The 25,339-nt window shown below is 39.1% G+C and overlaps 1 protein-coding gene and 2 pseudogenes across 1 annotated transcript in view; all 3 read right to left on the minus strand.

Annotated features, from left to right (window-relative positions):
* The window catches only part of WNT2 (Wnt family member 2), a 41,628-nt gene extending 37,298 nt beyond the window's left edge, over window positions 1–4,330 (minus strand). The window contains exons 1-2 of the mRNA XM_061197972.1: window positions 4,248–4,330; window positions 1,910–2,136 (exon numbers count right to left, since the gene is read on the minus strand). Coding sequence (XP_061053955.1) covers window positions 1,910–2,136; window positions 4,248–4,330 — 310 coding nt within the window. The remainder of the gene's footprint in view (window positions 1–1,909; window positions 2,137–4,247) is intronic.
* Window positions 4,331–17,291: 12,961 nt separating this feature from the next.
* Window positions 17,292–19,213, minus strand: LOC133096396 (asparagine synthetase domain-containing protein 1-like; annotated as a pseudogene).
* A 73-nt stretch (window positions 19,214–19,286) lies between these two features.
* LOC133096398 (ASNSD1 upstream open reading frame protein-like) lies at window positions 19,287–19,521 on the minus strand (annotated as a pseudogene).
* Between the last annotated feature and the right edge of the window lie 5,818 nt (window positions 19,522–25,339).

Consider the following 25,339-nt stretch of genomic DNA (forward strand, 5'->3'; position numbering starts at 1 on the left):
ATCATTTTATAAATGAGAAGTACACTTAATTTGTAATCATTGGAAAATGGTTGTGAGACCTTTGAAAAGGAAAAATCCTGATACATCTTTAACACCAAGAGCCTGTACCTAATATATGCAAAGATTTATTGTGCCAGATATTTGCAAACTCTCTTTGATAAGGTCCAGCACTTTAATTGATTCACTGGTGAGTTAATCTAGGTGAAGTCTTAAGATTCCATGCAGCTAAAATTTATTATTATCCTTTCAAAAATTTTGTGATGTCATATCAAAACTCCAAAAGGAATGCGGAAGAATATAGTTCTTAAACCAGAGAATGAAATTGCAGAATATAGCAGTAAATTAACTTTAGGGATACACTAAGAGTGAGAGTACTACGCCCTTGGGGGAGACATTCGGTTATACATTTGGACTCATAAAACCCTAGGGCTGTGATGATTACCTGATAGAAACACCCTCTGTTAAGCATTACCAAGTGCACAGCCCGAATGATTTTCTTAGGATTGGGAGGGGGAGGTGGGCAAAAACAAGTGGAAAGTTTCCTGTTTCTGGGGTTCGCACATAAACTGTTGTGTTTTCAGTAAGATTTCCCAGTAGCAAATGGGATGTGCTACTTCTTGGAGAATGCTGCTAAGACCAGGTTAAGGGATGGGGATGTTTTGAAAATAAGATCTGATTTTCAGTTAATTTTCTCTGATTGTGTACAAGTTAGTAAGCTACTTTCCACATTCAGAACTTTTAAGAAGTTTATTATGTAATTAGATAATGTTCAATGTGCTTTCTAAAAAAAAGAAAAGGAAGAAACCACAGGCATACCCCATTTTATTGCACTTTATTGCGCTTCACAGATATTGTTTTTTACAAACTGAAGCTTTGTGGCAACCTGCATTGTCAAATGATGGTTACCATTTTTTAGCAATAAAGTATTTTTAAATTAAGGTATGTACATTGTTTTTTCAACAGTTAATAGACTACAGCATAGTATAAAAACTTTTATATGCATTGGGAAACCAAAAAAATTCGTGTGACTTGCTTTATTGTGGTGATCTGGAACCAAACCTGCAATATCTCCAAGGTCTACCTCTGTGTATTCATGGTTCCCACCCCTACCCTCCATAAATATCCTTCTGCTTAAAATGTACCTGGAGAATAGGCACTCACTACAAGTTCATCCATCCATTCATTCAACCATTCAATGAACGAGTGATGCCTACAACACACAAGGTACCAAGTAAGGTGCAGGGAAAGCAGATGAGTTCCTGCCTTACAGAATTTACAGTTTACTGAAAAAAATGTTTAATTTAGAAACAGAGTGACCCGAAGCTGAGTAGCCGAATGGGGGGTCAAAGGTGGTGAGCAGAGATTTGTCTCTGCTTCTTAATAACACTGACTTGTTATTGTAATAATGACCATCTATGGCCAATAAAAGATTTGGGCATTCTATCCCAATCTTCTGCTCTTTTCCTTCTGGAAGTTTCAAGTCCCAGAAAGAAGAGTTAAAAAGTCAAAAGCCCTCTGTGGCTGCTGCGTCCTTTCTTCTAGAGACAAAATCTGAACCTGGAGGGACAGGCAGGGTTGTGACATGACATGGATGGACAGAGCCAAGAATAAAAAGACACCAGCCTGGGGCACTACATCCTCCTCCAAAACTTTAGACAAGTTTCTTGATTTCTCGAGTCCTTGTCTGTAAAACGGGACAAATGCCACCCAACAGAACAAGCTTCTGACTGAATAGCATGCAAGACAAGATGAGCAGGGACTTTGAAGACCAAATAAGGGTGTGTGTATGTGAGGGTAGAGCCCATGAGCTGCGAGAAGGCGGGAGACTTACTTCGAAGCAGGACCCTGCCGAAGAGGTGTGTGTATGTGAGGGTGGAGCCCATGAGCTGCGAGAAGGCGGGAGACTTACTTCGAAGCAGGACCCTGCCGAAGAGGCCGTGATCCCTGTCCAGAGTGTTGCAGTTCCAGCGGTGCTGGCGGAACTGGTGCTGGCACTCTGCTGTCCACTCGGCCACGCCCAGGCCGATGGCACGCATCACGTCCGGGTGTCGGTGGCACAGCTGCCGCTGGCGGCTCACCAGGCCTGGCACATTGTCACACATCACCCTGGAGGAGCCACCTGTAGCTCTCATGTACCTGGGAAGGACCAACACGGGGGAGAGCACAGAACAGCGAGGCCTCACACGGTGTTTCCCGGGAGAGGGAAGAGCTCAAAGCAGCATTTCAAATACAAATTCCTATCCTTTGGGGGATATTAGAAGGCAAAGGTTATTTAACTTTAGTTCACTGGAGAAGCGGCACAGCAGGCATGGTGAGTGATCTGGTAGAAGCCACCCCAAAACGGAGTGCTGACTGTTTCTTGGACGTGAAGCCGAGGCCACCAGATGATGCTCTGGGCAGGGTGGGAGAGGCAAGGTCTGCAATTGGGGAATGGGATGAGCGGGGAAGGGGCAACATGTTTTTGGAAGACGTCTTCCAAGAAGACTCTGATTTCAACACACAACGTGTCTGGACTTCGCTTTGGAGGAAGCCGACCTTTAGAAGCTCCTCACTCCCATTTATTTGATCTAATGTTTAAGTGTCTTAAACTGTCTGTATCTGTCTAATCAACACCTGCCGGTATCTGATGTTATACTCTCTGCACAGGCATGCCATTCTTTTCCTACTAAAGAATCCGTTAAATATTTCCATTTTCCAGCTCTTTTTGGGTTTTATAGAGAACCTTTGGAAAAAAATCTTTCTATTGTTATTAAGGACACTAAATGTTTGGAAGAATCAAACAGTGTTATAGCTCCATAAAGTACTTTTGAGAAGAAACTTTAACAAAAAATTACATCATCATCTCTACCCAGATGTTCTCTATTAGTTGTGAAATGTTTAGAAAGGTACGTTTTATATAACCCAAGCTGCCATAGGTGTCTTTTGAAGCGATCAAACAAGGAGAATGTCTTTTTCTTGTATTTTCATTATTTTATATGATCATAAAATCATTACAGCTGTGACTCCCCAAAAATATATTTAAGTGACAGCTGAGAGACAATGTGACAAAAAGCCTGCGCAATAAATAATGTTTATACACCCATGGAAACAGAAATAGACATTTTATTGAAAAACGGTCACTCTGATAAATCAATCTTTGATCTATGTCAGCAATGTCAAGGCTAAACGCCTTTCTGTTCAAAGTGGCTTAGGAAGGAATTGAACCCCTTTTCCCATCAATGCTTTCTTTGCCTTGCTCCTTTGAAGAGCTCGTGTCTTCCTAAAGTTCCCTGCTCTAGTGTCTCATTTGGCTGAGACGCCTTACTTTTGCCAGATTCTTTTAAAAAACAGCACATCATAACAGATAACAGGTCTTTCTGAATCAGTGTTTTAAGTATCAGTTCGGAAGTTTTTAGGTGCGAGAACTTTAAAGAGCTCTCAACTCTATCTCTTCTCAAGATGAAGGAGATGGAGATGAGTTTCTGGGTGGGGAGAGCCTCTCCCTTTGGAACTTTTAAGGATGCTAAGACCTGTTAACGTTTCAACGTTCCTTCACTATGCAGAATAAATCGAAGATCCACGTACAAAGGACAGCAGCAAAGTTACTCTTTGGGGTGACTGTGGTTTCGAACTGACATCTTAGAGCCCCCGGCCTCTGGAGCTTCGCATTAAGGCGGTAGTCTCTACCTGGAGGCAGCAAAATGTTCTTCCGCCCCACTGGGGTGAAGCACTAGGAATATGGAAGGACGGGAAAGAAGGCAAAATCACACGCTTTGGGTTCTACCGCTCCTGCCCGCCTGAATTGGCCCGTCGGTTTTTATCTTGAGGGTTTTTGGGGGGGAGGAGGAACATGGGGGGACGATAGTAGTTTTGGAGGTAAGTTCACCCCCCACACACACACACGCGCGCGCGCGCGCGCACACACACACACGTCTGTGCTAGTAGAGCGAGAGACCCGGCTAGGGCTTGTCTCAAAGATCCCGATTTTGCTGTCGCTCAGCTGGATCCAAATACACCGACCATCAGAGCTCTCAGTTGAGGGGGAATGGAGGGGGGGGGGGGGCGGGGGGGGTGTTGAAGTTGTCGAAGCTGGAATGGGCTTCCGAGGAAAATCGAAGGGGCGATAGGAGAGGGCAGCAGCTGCGGTTCGGGTCGGAAGCCGTGACTGCCGCGGCCGCGGGGAAGCGCCGCCGGGAAGGGTCTATGTGGCCACTGCGGTCTCCACTCCCATCCCCAAAATACCCCGGCGCCCGTGCGCGTGCACTTACCACCATGAAGAGCTGACCTCAGGGCTGAGCCAGGTCAAGAGCAGAGGGAGCCAGAGCCAGATTCCACCGAGACAGGCGTTCATATTAACCCCCTTGCGTCCGCATCAGGTCAGACTCCGTGTGCGGGCGCCATGCGTGCCCGGAGCAGAAGCGCTCAGCGCCGGGAGCGCCTCGTCACGGCCGCCGGCGCCTTGCCGCGCCCCCGCCCCCCGCTCGCGTCTGCGGCGAGTGGCGAGACTCGCTGATAAAGTTTCAAGCGACCAGCGGGGCGAGCGATAAAGGCCAGCCGGGGCCGCCTCGCCCACAGCCAATTCCCCAGGCGCGGCGAGCGCGGGCTGCCGGAGAGCTCTGCGCGCCTCCCGCGCGCCCCGGTCCCTTCAGCTCCCCGCCCGCCCGCCCAGGCGCAGCCAAGGGAGGGGGCGCTGCGCCGGGTAGGATGGCGGGGGTGGGGGGGGTGGGTCGCGCGGTTTTATATAAGGGTGGATGAAATGATGGCAAGAGAGGTCTGTGGGTGAGGTGATGCGGGGAGGGAGAAGCACCTCTGCGTGGCCTCGAGCACCCGCGGAGGCAGGCACCTTTCGGGAAGCTCCGGGCCAAAGAGCATCAGTGGGTGCCCCGCCACCGGACCGAGCGCTCCGGATAGGCGAGGCTACCCTCCGGCAAACATAAGCCCCCGAGCGGGCAATGTGGGGAAAGGAGGGAGAGGATAGGGATACAGCTGTGTACAGGAGGCAAGAATCCAGAGATGATTTTCAACTCATCCCTCCGCTTCTCTTCCTCATACCGAAAGGAAGAGCAAGCCCTCGTAAATCTGGAGCTAAGCAGGGCAAGGCTGGGGAGGGAGGGTTCAGGCCTCAGGGAAGTGAAGACCTGTGGCCTTGATTCCTCGGTGCTGGGCTTATATACAGAGCTCCAAGGGAGGGGAAACGGGAAGGTCCCTGACCCTCCGGACCTCACCCAGGCGTCCTCGGCCAAAACGTCTGGGGAAGATGCGGTGTTTACGCACACCCAGCTCTTCCTCGGCGCTGTAGAGCGCAAAAGATCATGCAGGGAGGAACTGAGGCAGCAGGAGCCCGCCGAGGGTCTGCGCCCCAGCACCGGTAGCGCCTCTTGCCGTCCTGGCGCTCAGCTTTTGCGCCTTGCGGAGGTCAAGGGACTATCGGTCCTGATCTGGGCCCCCGCAGGGCCAAGAGAGACAGGCTTGAGCCCGCGGGTGGAGCATCTTGAGCAGCAACTGGCTTGTAGCCCCGCCGTTTATCACCGGAAAGGAAGGAAGACCAGGAACTCGCTGCGGCCGTGAACTGTTCCATTGCTCTTTTCCTGGGGCGGAGGAACCCGCCGCCCGCCCGCGGAGCGTGCCTTAGGGAATGGGGAATGTGTGTGCGTGTTGGGGGTGGGGTGGGCGCTGCATTGTTCACAGGGCGTGAAGGGGTGGCCGTCCAGATAGGAAAGACCGGCTCTCACCCCAACCCCTCCTAGAGCCGAGACTGGCCGGAGCATCTGCCCTCGCTAGGCGCGAGCGCGGTGAGAAGCTGGACGGGGCGAATCTCAGAAACGCCAAAAACCTGAAAAATGCTGTCATCGCCACCCCCTTCCCCCCCCCCCCCACCCCCGCCGCCGCTGGTCCCTGGCAGGTCCGGCCCCTCCCAGGCTGACCCAGATACATCCCCGTTTGGGTCCGGAAAGGGAGGGGAGGGAAACAAGTACCGCGCCACCCACGACTCGGGAAGAGCAGGGCTCCGCGCCAGGGCCGCTCCATATCGCTGGGCCGCGACCCAGGGGAAGTTCTGATCAGTCTGTGCCGGGAGGGAGGGAGGGGCAGGGGAGGTGGGGGTTGTGTTTCTGCTCACAGTGCGTGCACAGGCTCGTGTGTGTGTGTGTGTGTGTGTGTGTGTGTGTGTGTGTGTGTGTGTGTGTGTGTGTTGGGGGATAGGAGGTTAGGGGGAGACGGGGCGAGTGATGTGATGGGCATCAAAGAGCAAGAAATATCTCATTAACCTCTGTGCTTACGCTCATAAACCTCCTCCCTGGGTGAAGCAGAAGAGTAAGTTAAAATTCACTTCCATCCTCCTTCGTCCACAGTCTCTCCACTTCTACCAGTGAATAAAGTAGGGATGTGGATGTGTATGTTGGGAAAGGTAGGCAGCTATATGCTTCTCTCATGGACAATGAGACCTGAAACTACCTAAAAAGCTCCTCAACTCAAAGCTCCACCCACCTCAGCACATCATGTTCTCCCAGCTGAGGGGAGTTAGAAATACATGGAGTATGACTATCAGCTTAGAGGCCTTTCCTCTCCGCCCAGGGGATTATTGAGTGGCCAGGAGATCTGCCCTTCAGTTGTTGATGAGGCCAATGGAATGACCTAAACCTGAAACAGACCTCCTGGAATAAGAACAGGACCATCCCCAAAACTAATTAAATCCACTCCAAAGTACTTTATCCTGGGGCAGGAGAAGTACCTCATGACTTGCAGACAAGAAATCAGCCTCGGTGAATGGCAACTGCTGAAAAAGTTCAAGAGAAACTAAATCCAGATGTGAAAAAGGTCCACCCAAACACTCCTTTCCGACCTGTCTAGAGGCAGTCTGGAACACGTGACTTGTCCCGTCCAGATCTGTGATTCCATTTCTCTCACATTCTCCACCCCTATTCACTTATGACCCACTATTAGCCCTGTACAACTTCGCCTCCTGCCCAACAGGTCTGACTTTCCTCCCTCCTCATCTGTACCTGTGCACTTTGAAGACAGAGTGTTCACTACTAGAAGAAGTTGGGAAATGCTCAAGAAAATTAAGTGGAAAGAAAGTTATTACAAACCTCACTTCTCTTCCAATAAAAACTACCATCCTAAGGAAGAGTTGATAAATATTTAAGTAAATTGCACATGACTATAGCCTTGCTATAGCAGATGATGAATTAGGAAAGACAGGGTTCAGAGTGCCTTTAGATCTACGAATTTAATATCTGATTTTTGGTTTCTTCAATGAGAATTCTCATTGAATTGACTGTAAAATTCATTTACAGTATATGGAACCCAATTCTCTTTCTGGATATTAATGTTAGTTTGCTTGTAACTTTAGTATAGCATTGTAGCCAAATGAGTCAGTCTATTTTCTTAGTTAGATCCATTGTTTGTCTAATCTCCCAGGGCAGAGAGAGAACTAATTTACTACCAAACCATCTCCACCCTTTAAAAATGGACAGTTACTTCTTCAACCAAATAGTCATTTGTGTTTCAGTCTGAGCTGGCTTCTTCCTAACGCAGTGACTCCTAATTTAGCTACTCACTAACCAGTGATTCAAAGGTCTAGTATTTCCAACTTAGAATCAATGACCTTAAGAAAGAACATTGTGTATTAACAAAAGGTCAACAATGGGAAAGAAAAAATATATATATATAACTTTCTAAATCTCGTAGTATCATATATATAACATAGGTAATATATCAAATAAAAACAATATATATCATTAAAACTTTTTTACTTGCTAAGTCTATCCAACTAAGAGTATCATATACATAACAATATAGATTGTTTGAAATTTGAAGTGTGTTTTCAATGCCTTTAAAGGCATTGCCCCTTTTCCCCTTTAGTCACTCCTAAAATTTTTATTAAGCACACTCTTAGCTAATCTTTGTCAAAAATTGATTTTATGAAAAGTTCTAATATCAATGATTTAAATCTCAGTGTGCATTTAAATTAATGTGCACCAAAGACTTGCTTCCAGCCATGAGAAAGTAATAGGTACATGACTTGTTCTCCTACTGAAAAAAAAAATAAGACTGGACAAAATGATAAGGCAAATCTTTTCAGGCATTGGGTAATAGGCAGCACACAGCTATGATCTTTGACAGAAGGAAAACACCTGAGGTGTGCTCCACAACTATCCCATAACTGTCCTGATTTTTCTGCTGAAGGGCACTTATTTGGGGGTGCAAGAAAGTGGAAACAGAGCAGTAGTCTTAGTTAAGGATAGAGGGATTAGAGGGCTGGGCTGCTGAAGCAGCTGAAATTGGCAGGGTAGAATATCTGAAAATAGGTAGCTGTGAAAGAGAGGGTTCCAAAAGTCTACATGGTGATTCACCATGTGTCCTTGGTCAAGAGCTGGGCTGAATATAGCCATGAGAAGACTCTGTAACACCTAGCAGAAATTGCTTTCTGCATGTCATGCAGTGTTGAGAGACGTTGGAGTTCCAGCTCAGTGGGGTAGAGAGACCTCATTAAACACTTCAGGCATTCACTTGAGATGCCAGAAAGGCATCCTTTAAGGGTCATACCTTAGTATAAAAAGTGTGTCTTAGAACAAAATTTAAAATTCAAAATTTTGTTTCCTCATATCACATGCAGTAACAAAGAATAAAAACAAATCAGACAGGCCAAGGGGAATTTACAAGGGTAAAACCAACACCCATTGAAGGAAGATAATGTTGTATCATTTACAATGTCAAGCATACAATAAAAAATTAATAGGCAAGTGAAAACCCAGAAAAAATGTGATCCATACTTAAGAGAAAGCAGTCAAAAGAAAATGACTTTGAGATGGCTCATTTGGAGGAACTACCAGGAAATAAATTTTAGCATAACTCTTATAACTATGTTCAAGTATTTAAAGGTCACAATGAACAACTAAATGGAGAATCTCAGTGGAGAAATGAAAGCCATTAGAAACAAATGAAAATCTAGAACCAAAAGTACAATATCTGAAATGAAAAATTCACTGAATGGGCATAACAATGGAATGGAATTGGTAGGAGAAAGGGACAATAAACTTAAAGATAGAAGTTATATAATCTGAAAAACAGAAAGAAAAGATATTGACAATTAAAGAAATGTAACATCAGATATCTGCAGGACAAGACCAAGCAGTTTAAATACACGTGCAAGTGAAGTTCCAGAAAGAAAGGAGAGAAAAATGTGACAAAAATATTTGAAGATATACTGCACCAAATTTGTCCAATATGATAGAAAACATCAATTTACAGACCCAAGATGGTCAAAAAACGCCAAGCAAAATAAATACAAAGCATATCACACCTATATACATCATGATCAAACAGTTTAAAATCAAAAAGGGGGAGAAAAATCTCTAAAGCAGCCAGAGGGAAAAGATACATTAAATATAGAGGAACAAGAATATGCATTACAACTGACTTTTCACTAACAATAATGGAAGCCAGAAGACAGTGGAGCAGCATCTTTAAAATGCTGAAAAGAAAAAATGGTTCACACTGAATTCTACAATCAGTGAAAATATCCTTCACAATTGAAAGAGGAGCTCTTCTTTTGTTCTTCTTCCCCTTACCTTGGGAATAAGGGCTACACTCCATGAGCAAGGGCAAACTGAAACAGGGCAGCCCCAGTAGTCTAAAACCAACTCTTGATAGGATCAAAGTGAGTCATAGGTACTCTATTTGCAAGCCAAAAGAAAACTCGACCCTCCTTGGAGGAACATAATTTCATTCAGGGTCTCTACGAATTTTCATCTATTATATCTAGCATCAAATCTAAAAGTTACAAAACAAACAAACAAACAAAAACCCAAATCAACAGGAAATAGAAATAGACCCACAAGTAATTTAGAGGTTTGATTTATCTGAGGACTGCAAAATAACTGAAATTTAAAAGTTCAGGGCTTCCCTGGTGGCACAGTGGTTAAGAATCCGCCTGCCATTGCAGGGGACACGGGTTCAAGCCCTGGTCCGGGAAGATCCCACTTGTCACGGAGCAACTAAGCCCGTGTGCCACAACTACTGAGCCTGCGTTCTAGAGCCCATGAGCCACAACCACTGAGCCCGTGTGCCACAACTACTGAAGCCCGCACGCCTAGAGCCCGTGCTCCACAACAAGAGAAGCCACCACAGTGAGAAGCCCACGCACTGCAATGAAGAGTAACCCCCGCTCACCACAACCAGAGAAAAGCCCCTGTGCAGGGGGCTTTAAAAAATTAATTAATTAATTAAATTAAATAAATTAATTTTAAAAAATAAAATAAAAGTTCAAAAAATAACAAGTAATTTTAACAGAGAGCTGGAACCCATACAGAAGACTTCAGTAAAAATCCTAGAACTGAGGGGAGGAGGGAAGTTAAGACTGAAATTGAGAATTAGATAGATGGATTGAGGAACTATCTAGAATCAGCAGAACAGTGGACTAGTAAACCAGAAGAGGTGAATAAAAAGTATCCAGATTAATGCACAGAGAGAATTAAAAGGGTATAAAATACAGAACATAAAATAAGATATAGCATAAGAATGTCTAACAGACCATTAGACATTAGACACAGACAGGCAGTCAGAATTTTTGGCCTGAACCCAACTGGGTTGATTGTGTGCTAAAACAAGAATATTAACATTTTTCATAGGATTTAAACAAGACCTAGAGTCTCTTAACATTCTATTCAAAATGTCCAGGATGCAATCAAAATTACTTGGCATACAAAAACCTGTAATGTTCCAATTCAAATAGAAAAGACAATCTACAGACACTAATTCCGAGATGACGGAGATGTTGAACTTATCAGACAAAGACTTCTAAAGCAGCTATGATGAATATGCTCCAAGAAGTAAGGATGAATACTTTGGAAACAAATGGACAATAGAAAATATCAGCAAAGAAACAAAATGGAAAAAGGAACCACACAGAAGTTTTAGAATGGAAAAATATATGTACTATCTTCCACAGTGAGAGGGTGAAATATTTCACTGAATAAGGGCAGTAGCAATATTGAGATGGCAGAAAAATGTGTGAGTGAACTTGAAGATATATCAGTAGAAATTATCTAGTCCTAACAAAAGAAGGAAAAAAAAAAGAGTGAAAAGAAATGAACAAAACTTCAGGAATCTCTGAAACAATTCCAAAAGGTGTAATGTGTCATGACTCCTAGAAGGAGATGATAAACAGTCTATTGCAACAAAAAATATGTGCAAAACTAATGGCTAAAAATTTCCTAAATTTTGTCAAAGGCATACACCTAGAGATTTGAAAAGCTCAGCGATTTGAAAACCCCAAACAGGATAAACCCAAAGAAATCCATGCCAGATGCTGGGAAAACTGGACAGCTAGCTACATGTAAAAAAAAAAAAAAAAAAATGAGATTAGAACATTCTTTAACACCATACACAAAAATAAGCTCAAAATGGTTTAAAGACCTAAATGTGAGACCTGACACTATGAAACTCTTAGAGGAAAACAGGCAGAACACTCTCTGACATAAACTGCAGCAATATCTTTTTCAATCTGTCTCCCAGGGTAATGGAAATTTAAAAAAAAATAAAAATAAACAAATGGGACCTAACTCAACTCAAAAGCTTTTGCACAGCAAAGGAAACCATAAACAAAACGGAAAGACAACCCACAGAATGGGAGAAAATATTTGCAAAATGATGTGACTGACAAGTCTCCAAAATTTACAAATAGCTCATGCAGCTTAATATCATCAAAACAAAGAATCCAATCAAAAAATGGTCAGAAGACCTAAATAGACATTTCTCCAAAGAAGACATACAGATGGCCAAGAGGCACATGAGAAGATGTTCAACATCGCTAATTATTAGAGAAATGCAAATCAAAATTACATTGAGATATCACCTTACACCAGTCAGAATAGCTACCATCAAAAAATCCACAAACAATAAATGTTGGAGTGGGTGTGGAGAGAAGGGAACACTCCTACACTGTGGATGAGAATGTAAATTGGTACAGCCACTATGGAGAACAGTATGGAGGTTCCTTAAAAACCTAAAAATAGAGCTACCATATGATACAGCAATCCCACTCCTGGGCATATATCCAGGGAAAATCATGGTCTGAAAGGATACATGCACCCCAATGTTCATTGCAGCACTGTTTACAGTAGTCAAGACATAGAAGCAACCTAAATGTCCATCAACAGAGGAATGGATAAAGAAGTTGTGGTACATATATACAATGGAATATTACTCAGCCATTAAAAAGAATGAAATAATGCCATTTGCAGTGACATGAATGGACCTAGAGATTGTCATAGTGAGTGAAGTAAGTCAGACAGAGAAAGTGAAATATCATATAATATCACTTATATGCAGAGTCTAAAAAAAAATTATACAAATGAACTTATTTACAAAACAGAAACAGACTCACAGACTTAGAGAACAAACTTATGGTTACCAGAGGGGAAGGGTGGGGGGAAGAGATAGTTAGGGAGTTTGGGATTGACATGTACACACTGCTGTATTTAAAATGGATAACCAACAAGGGCCTACTTATAGCACAGGGAACTCTGCTCAATATTATGTAACAACCTAGATGGGAAAAGAATTTGAAAAAGAATAGATGCATGTATATGTATAACTGAATCACTTTGCTGTACATGTGAAACTAACACAACATTGTTAATCAACTATATAAAATTAAAAGAAATCCATGCCAAGACACTTAATAATAAAACTGCTGAAACCTAAAGACAAAGACAAAATCTTATATGATGACAAAGACAGATGATGCATTACTTATGGGGAACAAAGGAAAATGATGATTTGAATGACTGTAGATTTCTCATGAGGAATTGTGAAAGCAGAAGGGAATGAAACGGTATTTTTTAAAGCTCTGAAGGAAAAGAACCCTCAGCCCAGAATTCTATATCCAGTGAAAATACCTTCATGAATGAAAGTGAAATAAAGACACTCTCAAATGAAAACAAAGAGAATTCATTGTCAGCAGACCTGTTTTAAAAGAAATGCTAAAGGAAGTTTTTAAGACAAAAGGGAAATGATCCAAGAAGGAAACTTGGAAAATCTGGAATGAAAAAAATTCAAGAGACATGGTAGATAGCTGGGTATATATTATAAACTTCTACTTCTCTCCAGTTCTTTAAAATATGTTTGATGGTTGAAGGCAAAAATAGCAACAGTGTGTGATAGTGGTTTCACTGTATGTAGAGGTAATACCTTATATTAAAAAACTACAATATCAACTAGGGAGGGTAAATTGACTCTATGGTGCTAACTTTGAAAGTTGTAAAATGTTGCTTCTATATACTGCAAAAAGTGATGTCTAACTAACATTATCTTGATAGCAACCACTAAAAAAAACTATACAAAGAGATGTAGAAAAAAACATAATAAATTAAAAATTTAAATAATTCAAAAAAAGGCAAGAAAGGGTAACCAGAGGAATGAAAAACAGAATAAACAGGAAACAAATAGTAGACATAAATTTTAAAAAATCAACTATTATATAAGATATGTGTTCCCAAAACAAAAATTTAAAAACAAAGATTATCTGAATGAATAAAAACACAAGTATCTCATTTCAAATATAATACAGGTAGGTTCAAAAGGAGAAGGATAGAAAAAGATAAATCATGCAAACACTAATTAAAATAATACTGAAGTAGATATATCAATATCAAAGTAGGTATCTGAGCAAAAACATTTACCTGGGATGAGGGATATAACATAATGACAAAAGGGTCAATTCACCAAGAGGAAATATGGTCCTAAATGTGTGTGCACCAAACAATAGATTTTCAAAATATATAAGGCAAAAATTGACAGAACTGAAAAAAAAAACCCAGACAAATATACAATTAGAGATGTCAGCACTCCACTCTCAGTAGTTCATAGAACAAATAGAAAATCAGCAAGACCTAAAAAAAGAAAAAGAAAAAGAAAACCAGCAAGATATAGAACTCAACAACACCATCAACCAACTGGATTTAGTCCACATTTATAGAATGTCACTCTACAACAGCAGAATATACATTCTTTTCAAATGAACATGAAACATTTGCTAAGACAGACCATATTCTGGGTAATAAAACAAACCTTAAAATTTTTTAAAAATTGAAATCATACAAAATGTGTTCCCTGATCATAATGGAATTAAGTGGAAAATCAGTAAGAGAAAGAAATCAAGAAAATCTCCAAACTCTTGGAAGTTAAACAGCATGCCTCTAAATAATCTCTGGGTCAAGTAAAAAGTTTCAAGGAAAATACAGTTGACGCTTGAACAACACGGGAGTTAGGGGTACCAATCCCTGCACAGTCAAAAACTCCATGTATAACTTTACATTGACCCTCTGGATCCAGGAATCCATGGATTCAACCAACCATGGATTGTGTAGTATCACAGTATATATTTATTGGAAAAAATTTGCACATAACTGGATCCATGCAGTTCAAATCTGTGTTGTTCAAGGGTCAACTGTATTTTGAACTAAATAAAAATGCATTATTATGAAACCATATTTAATATGTACTCTAAGTCAAGAATACATATTGTGATCTCTCTGTTAACCACTAAAGAAATAATACAATAAATAATTTTCCAGTTATCTATTGATGCATAAAAAACTACCCTCAAATTACTGCTTTTTAAAAATTGAGATATAATTGACATACAAATAGTTCTAGGTGTATAATATAATGATTTGATATATGTATGTATTGTGAAGTGATTACCACAATAAGTTTAGTTAACATTCCTCACCACATATAGTTACAATTTTTTTCTTTCTTGTGATGAGGGCTTTTAAGATTTACTGTATTAGCAACTTTCAAATATATAATACAGTATGGTTAGCTAAAGTCACTATGCTGTATATTACATCCCTAGGACTTATTTATAAGTGAAAGTTTGTACCTTTTAAAACACCTTTACCCATTTCAGCCACTCCCCACTCCCCACTCCTGGCAACCACCAATCTGTTCTCTGAATCTATGAGTTTGGTGTTTTTAGTTTTTTGTTTTTAAGATTCTAAATAGAAGTGATCATACAGTATTTGCCTTCCTCTGTCTGACTTATTTCACTTAGCATGATGCCCTCAAGGTCCATACATGTTGTTACAAAAAATAGAATTTCCCTTTTTATGGCTGAATAGTATTTCATTGCATATATACACACACACACACACACACACACCACATTTTTTTTTACCCATTCATGTGTTAATGAACACTTAGGGTGTCTCCATGTCTTGGCTATTGTGAATAATGCTTTAATAAACACAGGGGTACAGATATCTTTTTGAGTTAGTGATTTCATTTCCTTCAGATAAATGTCCAGAAGTGGAATTGCTGGATCATATGGTAGTTCTATTTTTAAGTTTTGAGGAACCTCCATATTGTTTTCCATAGTGGCTGAACCAGTTAACATTCCACCAACAGTGCGCAAGGGTTCCCTTTTCTCCACATCCTCACCAATACTTGTTATTTCTTGTCTTTTTGATAATAGCTATTCTAACAGGTGTGAGGGGACATCTTATTGTGGTTTTGATTTGCATTTCACTGATTAGTGATGTTGAACACCTTTCCCTGTACCTGTTGGCCCTTTGTGTGTCTTCTTTGTGAGGATGTCTATTCAGATACTTTTCCCATTTATTAATTAATTTGTTTTTTCTATTGAGTTGTAGTAGTTCTTTATGTATTATGGATATTAACCCTTTATCAGATAAATGACTTGCAAATATTTTCTCGTATTCCATAAGTTGTCTTTTCACTTTGTTAATTGTTTCTTTTGATATAAAGAATCTTTTTAGTTTGATGTAGTCCCACTTTTTAATTTTTGCTTTTGTTGCTTTTCCTTTTGGTGTCAAATCCAAAAAATCATTGCCATGACTGATGTCCAGGAGCTCACCACCTATGTTTTCTTCTAGGACTTTTATGGTTTCAGGTCATACATTCATGTCTTTAATCCATTTTGAATTGATTTTGTGAATGGAGTAAGATAGTGGTTCAGTTTCATTCTTTTGCATGTGGCTGTCTAGTTTTCCCAACACCATTATTGAAGAGACTATCCTTTCCCCATTTTATATTCTTGGCTCCTTTGTGGCAAAGTAATTGACCATATGGGCATGGGCTTATTTCTGGGCTCTCTATTCTGTTCCATTGGTCTATGTGTCTGTTTTTATGACAGTACTATACTGTTTTGATTAGTATAGCTTTGTAGTATAGTTTGAAATCAGGAAGTGTGATGACTCCAGCTTTTTCTTTCTTTCTCAAGATTGCCTTGGCTATTCAGTGCCTTTGTGGTTCCATACAAATTTTAGGATTGTGTGTTCTATTTTTGTGAAAAATGCCATTGAAATTATGATAGGGATTACATTGAATCTATCAATTGCTTTGGGTAGTAGAGACATTTTAACAATGTTAATTCTTCCAATTAATGAGCATGGAATATCTTTCCATTTATTTGTGTCTTCTTCAAATTCTTTCATCAATGTCTTAACAGTTTTCAGTGTGTATGTATTTCACCTCCTTGGTTAAATTTATTTCTAGATATTTTATTCTTTTGCAATTGTAAATGTGACTGTTTTCTTAATTTCTCTTTCTGATAGTTCATTATTAGTGTATAGAAATGCAACTAACTTTTGTATATTGATTTTATATCCATCAAGTTTACTGAATTCATTTATTAGTTCTAACAGGTTTTTTTTTTTTGGTGGAGTTTTTAGGGTTTTCTATATATAATATCATGCCACCTGCAAATAGATGCAAATGTCATGTTCCTTTTCAATTTGGGTGGCTTTTTTGTTTTTTCTTGACTATTTCTCTGGCTAGCACTTCCACTGTTGAGTAAAAGTGGCAAGAGTTGGCATCTTTGTCTTGTTCCTGATCTTAGAAGCAAAGCTTTCTTTCTTCCTTTCTTTCTTTTTTTAAACCATTGAGTACAGTGTTTGCTGTGGGCTTGTAATATATGGCCTTTATTGTGTTGAGGTGCATTCCCTTTATACTCAGTTTGTTGAGCATTTTTATCAGGGATGGATGTTAAATTTTGTCAAGTGCTTTTTCTGCATCTATTGAGATGATCATATGATTTTATCCTTCATTTTGTTAATGTGGTGTATCACACATTGATTGATTTGCAGGCATTGAACCATCATTACATGCCTGGAATAAATCATACTTGATCATGGTATAAGTTTATGATAACAGTATACTTAATCATGTATTGTTGAGTTTGGTTAGCTTATATTTGTTGAGGAGTTTTTGTTTGTTTTTAAAGCAGCAGAGTATTTTATTTTTTTTAAATCATCATTCAGTAAATGTTGTTACACTATGAAATATTACATTTTAATCTCTTTTTCAATAGAAAGGTTTTCTAAAGAAATGACTTGGAGCCTTCCACATTTATCAGATGTCTTTTCATTATTCTTTTCCATTTTTGCAATTCTGGATCCAAATTGCATGACCCATTTTGGCAGAAGAGCAGAGGTTGTAAGACTGAGTTCCACTGCTGCAAGATGCAAAATTAGTTTTTCACCAATTCTATGGGGTAAAGTCAAATTTGCCCTTTCCCAAACTGGTAGGGAATTTAGAAAGGAGACATTTTCATGCGGGAAAGGAAATCTTCCTTCTTTTCCATGATCACCAATAACTGTCATCACGACCAAGATTTCTAGAAGAAATTCAACCCAGTTCCATCTCAACTTCCTTATTCATTCCTCTGGCCCGTGTGTCTTGAAGCAGGCATGATGACGAGAATAACCTGCAAGCTGCTCATCTGCACCGATTCCAGTAAGAACTACCTTTGCACTGCTCTAATATGGTTTTGCTTCATCCTGGGTCACTAACCAACCAACTCCTCCAGAAGCAAACCAGACTGCACAGCCAATGCTATCATCCAACACTGTATCCAAAGGCTGAATGAAGTGGGATATTCGAGTTCTTCTTAATCTTTGCAGTTCTTCTAGAGAAACATTAATTTCAACAAAATTCCACATCCGAAAAGGGTTGGCAGCTTGTAGTTCCTTTAGTCCTGTTCTTCCTGTGATTCGATCTGGTATGTTGAATTGTTCACCAGGAGTAGCAGCAGCAACGACATTTTTAGAGGATTCTTCAGAGGGTATTTCACAATGATTTTCTGTTTTCTCCCTTTTTTGTTAAAACAAAAAAGCTGGTATGGTCTTTTCTTTAGTCATGAAAGCCACATTAAAAAGATCAATTGGTTCATCTAAGGGAATGTGATGGTCAGCAAGGGCTGCAATAACCATGGACTCAATCCCCCTAGAAAATAGGATTGCAACATTTGCTTTTCTATTACTAGTTTTCAAAACTTTGTTTGATGTCAGGTTTTCATCCCTAGGTAAACACAAGACACGTCTGTTGACTGCAACACTCAGGACATTGATGAACTGCTGAACTACTTCCTTCACGTGTCCATCAATAAGAAAGACCTGAAGGGTCTCTCTTGTCGGTGGGACGCTGGAAATGCTACTGCAATGGATCTCAAATGCAGCTTGTGGCAACGTCATATTTAAAGGGACAACAGGTTCTTTAAGATACAGTTTGGCTTCATTTGCTACCACTGATATAAATGTTGACAAGTCTGCTGAAATTTGAGTCAGGCTATTAACACATTCTTTGATAACATCCTCCCTAGAGTTATTTCCAAGGATGCAAATTTAAAACAACAGATTTGGAAATGGAAGTATTCTTGAGATCAATTCTGAAAATTCCAGACACTGGAACTTCTTGCCACTGATTGGCCACTCCAGATGTTTGGGTGCCAACTGAAGAGAGACAGGAACTCTTGCCCAAATTACTAAAATGCCAAAGGAAGCTAAGACAACCAAAAAAAATCCCTACCAAGCCATAAAGAATGACTAGATGCTTGATAATATATAAAAGACCAAGGACCTTGGCCTTTTGAGAAGAGTGACAAAATATCAGATTCATTCTTACAAGAGGAAAGATAATTAAACATTATTTGAGTATCATTCTCTTCAGCTTCAACCTTTATTCCCCTAAAGACTTCTCCATTCCACAGGAATACATTGCCTCTTTCATCTTTCACAGGCTGGGCGGTCAACACACCTCTTAAGTGAAGGACATGACCAGGAAATAAACACTGGTAATTAACATTAGACTTTAACAACTGTTTACTACTATTGGGTCCCCACCGTTTAAGATTACACAGTAAATCCTCTTTCAAATCTTTGCTGAAATGCTCAACAGAAAAGCTTACTGCACAACAAATGCCACACATTTCTATGCAAAATTAAGTTTACTATTTCTTGATTTGGTCTTCTCTGAGTTTACTGTTTCTTGGTGTTCTTTCCTCAGCTCATCCAATATATTTTTGCTTTCAGAAAGCATTTCTGTTCAATATGAAGAAGATATGTTGCTGTTCTATTGCTGCCTATATACTTTCCTGTTCTTCTACAGGTTAGAAAGTTCATCCACAACAATTTTTTGTTCTGTAATCTTGCTGCTGAGGTCTTCCTTGTGCAGAGCCGAGTTGTTGGTAAGGACCAGCCCCGCACCGTCCTTGGGTTGTACACCCTGGCTGGGCATCTCCACAGATCATCAAATATGCAGTGTTGAGGGTTTTTGCCTCTATGTGTATCAAGAATACTGGCCTGTAATTTCTTTTCTTGTTGTGTTCCTGTCTAGTTTTGATATCAGAGTAATGCTGGCCTTGTAAAATGAGTTTGGAAGTGTTCCCTCCTCTTCTATATTTTTTGGAAGAGTTTGAGATGGATTGTTTAAATGTTTGGTAGAATTCACCAGTGAAGCCATCTGTTCCTGACTTTTGTTTGTTGGGAGATTTTTTTATTACTAATTTTTTTATTACTAATTTTTATTACTAATTCCACCTCCTTCCTAGTAATAGATCTACTCAGATTTTCTATTTCTTCATGATTCAGTCTTGGTAGGTTGTATGTTTCTAGAAATTTATACATTTCTTCTAAGTTGTCCAATTTTTTGGTGTATAGTTGTTCATAGTAGTCTCTTATGATCCTTTGTATTTCTTTTTTTTTTTTTTTAAAGATTTACTTATTAATTTATTTTTGGCTGTGTCAGATCTTAGTTGTGGCACACGGGATCTTTGTTGAGGCATGCGGGATCTTTCGCTGTGGCACGCGGGCTCTTTGTTGTGGTGCGCAGGCTTCTCTCTAGTTGTGGCATGTGGGTTTTCTCTTCTCTAGTTGTGGTGTGCAGGCTCCAGGGCACATAGGCTCTGTAGTTGTGGCGCATGAGTTCCAGAGTACGTGGGCTCTGTAGTTTGCAGCATGTGGGCTCTAGTTGAGGCACACAAGCTCAGTAGTTGTGGCATGCGGGCTTAGTTGCCCCGCAGCATCTCAGTTCCCTGACCAGGGATGGAACCCATGTCCCCTGCATTGTAAGGCGGATTCTTTACCACTGGACCACAAGGGAAGCCCAGATCCTTTGTATTTCTGTGGTATAAGTTACCATGTCTCCTCTTTCATTTCTGATTTTGTTTGAGTCATCTCCCTTTTATTCTTGGTAAGTCCAGCTAAAGGTTTGTCAATTTTGTTTATCTTTTCAAAGAACCAACTCTTAGTTTCATTGATCTTTTCTATTGTCTTTTTAGTCTCCAATCATTTATTTCCATTGTGATCTTTGTTATTTCCTTCTTTCTACTAACTTTGGATTTTATTTGTTCTTTTTCTGGTTTCTTGAGGTATAAAGTTATGTTGTTTATTTGAGGTTTTTCCTGTTTCTTAATGTAGGCATTTATCACCATGAACTTCTGTCTCAGAACTGTTTTTGCTGCATCCCATAAGTTTTGATATATTGTATTTCCATTTTCATTTATCTCAAGATATTTACTTTGCTTTTAATTTCTTCTTTGACCCATCAGTTTTTCAGTAGGATGATATTTAATATCCATATATTTGTGTATTTTCAAGTTTTCTTATTGTAATTAATCTCTACTTTTATACCATTGTGGCTGGAAAAGATGCTTGATATGATTTCATATTTCAAACTTCTTATATTTATCAAGACTTGTTTTGTGGCTAACATATGATCTATCCTGGAGAATGTTCCATGTGTGTTGGAGAAGAATGTGTATTATGCTGCTTTTGGATGGAATGTTCTGGAAATGTCTATTAAGTCCATCTGGTCTAACATGTTATTTAAATCCAGTGTTTTCTCATCAATTTTCTGTCTGAATGCTCTATCTACTGATGAAAGTGTGGTATTGAAATCTCCTACTATTATTGTTTTGCTGTCTATTTCTTCCTTTAAGTTTGTTAATATCTACTTTATATATTTAAGTGCTCATATTGGGGGTGAATAAATATTCACAGATGTTATACGCTGTTGGATTGACCCTTTTATCATTATACAGTGACCTTCTTTGTCTCTAATTACAGTCTTGTCTTAAAGTCTATTTTGTCTGATGTAACTATAGGTACCCCAGCATTTTTTTTGGTTTGCATTGCATCCATTCCTTCATTTGCAGTCTTTGTGTGTCCTTAAGCATGAAGTGAATTTTTTCTAAGCAGCATATAGTTGGGTCTTTTTCTTTTTCTTTTCTTTTTTAAATTAATTTTTATTGGTGTATAGTTGCTTTACAATGTTGTGTTAGTTTCTGCTGTACAGCAGAGTGAATCAGCTATACATATACATATATCCCCTCTTTTTGGGATTTCCTTCCCAATTAGGTCACCACAGAGCACTGAGTAGAGTTCCCTGTGCTATACAGTATGTTCTCTTTAGGTATCTATTTTATACATAGCGTCAGTAGTGTATATATGTCAATCCCAATCTCCCAATTCATCCCACTCCCCCTTTCCCCCTGGGTAGCCATACTTTTGTTCTCTACGTCTGTGTCTGTATTTCTGCTTTGCAAGTAAGATCATCTATACCATTTTTCTAGGTTCCACATATATGTGTTAATATACAATATTTGTTTTTCTCTTTCTGACTTACTTCACTCTGTATGACAGACTCTAGGGTCATCCACCTCACTACATATAACTCAATTTCGTTTCTTTTTATCACTGAGTAATATTCCATTGTATATATGTGCCACATCTTCTTTATTCATTCATCTGTCGATGAGCACTTAGGTTGCTCCTATGTCTGGGCTATTGTAAATAGTGCTGCAATGAACATTGTGGTACATATCTCTATTTGAATTATGGTTTTCTCAGGGTATATGCCCAGTAGTGGGATTGCTGGTCGTATGGTAGTTCTATTTTTAGTTTTTTAAGGAACCTCCGTACTGTTCTCCATAGTGGCTGTATCAATTTACATTCCCACCAACATTGCAAGAGGGTTCCCTTTTCTCCACACCCTCTCCAGCATTTATTGTTTGTAGATTTTTTGATGATGGCCATTCTGACTGGTGTGAGCTGATACCGCATTGTAGTTTTGATTTGCATTTCTCTAATAATTAGTGATGTTGAGCATCTTTTCATGTATTTGTTGGCCATCTGTATGTTTTCTTTGGAGAAATGTCTAGGTCTTCTGCCCATTTTTTGATTGGGTTGTTTCGTTTTTTTTTTTTTTTTTTGATATTGAGCTGCATGAGCTGTTTGTATATTTTGGAGATTAATCCTTTGTCAGTTGCTTCGTTTGCAAATATTTTCTCCCACTTTGGGGGTTGTCTTTTTGTCTTGTTTATGGTTTCCTTTTCTGTGCAAAAGCTTTGAAGTTTCATTAGGTCCCATTTGTTTATTTTTGTTTTAATTTTCATTACTGTAGGAGGTGGGTCAAAAAAGATGTTGCTGTGATTTATGTCATAGAGTGTTCTGTCTGTGTTTTCCTCTAAGAGTTTTATAGTGTCTGGCCTTACATTTAGGTCTCTAATCCATTTTGAGATTATTTTTGTGTATGGTGTTAGGGAGTGTTCTAATTTCATTCTTTTACATGTAGCTGTCCAGTTTTCCCAGCATCACTTATTGAAGAGACTGTCTTTTCTCCATTGTATATTCTTGCCTCCTTTGTCATTGATTAGGTGACCATAGGTGCATGGGTTTATTTCTGGGCTTTCTATCCTGTTTCATTGATCTATATTTCTGTTTTTGTGCCAGTACCTTACTGTCTTGATTACTGTAGCTTTGTAGTATAGTGTGAAGCCAGGGAGCCTCATTCTTCCAGCTCCATTTTTCTTTCTCAAAATTGCTTTGGCTATTCGAGGTCTTTTGTGTTTCTGTACAAATTGTAAAATTTTTTGTTCTAATTCTTTGAAAAGTGCCATTGGTAATTTGATAGGGATTGCATTGAATCTGTAGATTGCTTTGGGTAGTATAGTCATTTTCACAATATTGATTCTTGCAATCCAAGAACATGGATTGGAACATCTCTCTATCTGTTTGTGTTATCTTTTATTTCTTTCATCAGTATCTTACAGTTTTCTGCATACAGGTCATTTGCCTCCTTAGGTAGATTTATTCCTAGGTATTTTATTCTTTTTATTGCAATGGTAAATGGGATTGTTACCTTAACTTCTCTTTCTGTTCTTTTGTTGTTTGTATATAGGAACGCAAGAGATTTCTGTGTATAAATTTTGTATCCTGCAACTTTACTAAATTCATTGATTAGCTCTAGTAGTTTTCTGGTGGCATCTTTAGGATTTTCTATGTATAGTATCATGTCATCTGCAAACAGTGACAGCTTTACTTCTTATTTTCTGATTTGGATTCCTTTTATTTCTTTTTCTTCTCTGATTGCCATGGCTAGGACTTCCAAAACTATGTTGAATAGTAGTGACAAGAGTGGACACTTTTATCTTGTTCTTGATCTTAGAAGAAATGCTTTCAATTTTTCACCATTGAGAATGATGTTTGCTGTGGGTTTGTCATATATGGTCTTTATTATCTTGAGGTAGGTTCCCTCTATACCCACTTTCTGGAGAGTTTTTATCATAAATGGGTGTAGTTGGGTCTTTTTCTTTAAATCCATTCAGCCACTCTGTTTCTTTTGATTGGAGAATTTAGGCCATTTACATTAAAAGTAATTATTGATAGATATATATTTATTGCCATTTTGTTAATTGTTTTCTGGCTGTTTTTAAATATTTTTGTTTCTTCTTCTCTTGCTCTCTTCCTTTGTGACTTAATGATTTTCTGAAGTTACATGCTTAGATTCCTTTCTCTTTCTTTTTTGTGTATCTACTATAGGTTTTTGCTTTGTGGTTACCATGAAGTGTACATAATACCTCTTATATTTTTAACAGTCTATTTTTAGTTGATACCAACTTAAGTACAAATGCATTCTAAAGCTCTACATTTTTACTCTCCCCTCCCTGTTTTATGTTTCTGATATCATGATTTACATCTTTTTATCTTCTGTACTCATTAAAAAATTATTGTAGGTATAGTTATATTTACTACTTTGCTTTAACCTTCATACTAGATTTATAACTAATTAACCCACCAATATTACATTATTCTAAATTTAACTGTATACTAAGCTTTACCTGTGATATTTATACTTTAATGTTTTCCTGTTACTAATTAGCACCCTTTCATTTCAGCTTTAAGAAGTCCCTTTAACATTTCTGGTAAGGCCAGTCTAGTGGTACAGAACTCCTTCAGATTTGCTTGTCTGGGAAACCTTCTCTCCTCCAATTGTGAAGGACAGCTTTGCTGGGGAGATAATCTTGGTTGCCCATGTTTATCTTTCAGCATTTTGAATATATTGTACTCCCTTCTGGCCTGCAAAGTGTCTGCTGAAAAATCTGCTGATAGTCCTCTAAGGGCTCCCTTGTATGTAACACATTATTTCTTTATTGCTGCTATTTATTTATTTATTATTAGTTATAAAAAATATTTATTATTAGTTTGATAAATATACTTTTTATTCATGTATAGTTGATTTACAATATTATATTAGTTTTAGGTGTAAAGCATAATGATTCAAAAGTTTTATAGGTTATAGACCATTTATAGTTATGATAAAATATTGGCTATATTGCCTGTGGTATACAATATACCCCTGTAGCTTATTTATTTTATACGTAGTAGTCTGTACCTCTTAATCCCCTTCTCCTATCTTTCTACACACTCCTCCCCTCTCCCCATTGGTAACCACTAGTTTGTGCTCTATATCTGTAAGTCTGTTTCTTTTTGTTGTATTCACTAGTTTGTTTTATTGTTTAGATTCCACATGTAAGTGATAATATACAATTCTTGTATTTTTCTGTCTGACTTATTTCACTAAGCATAATATCCTCCAGGTCCATCCATGTTGTTGCAAAATGGCAAAATTTCATTCATTTTTATGGCTGAGTAGTATTCCATTGTGTGTGTATGTGTGTGTGTGTGTGTGTCTGTGTGTATTCCACAGCTTATTTATCCATTCAACTGTTGATGGACACATAGGTTGCTTCTGCATCTTGGCTATTGTAAATAAT

This window comes from Eubalaena glacialis, chromosome 8 (genome assembly GCF_028564815.1).
Source record: "Eubalaena glacialis isolate mEubGla1 chromosome 8, mEubGla1.1.hap2.+ XY, whole genome shotgun sequence".
Classification (NCBI taxonomy): domain Eukaryota; kingdom Metazoa; phylum Chordata; class Mammalia; order Artiodactyla; family Balaenidae; genus Eubalaena; species Eubalaena glacialis.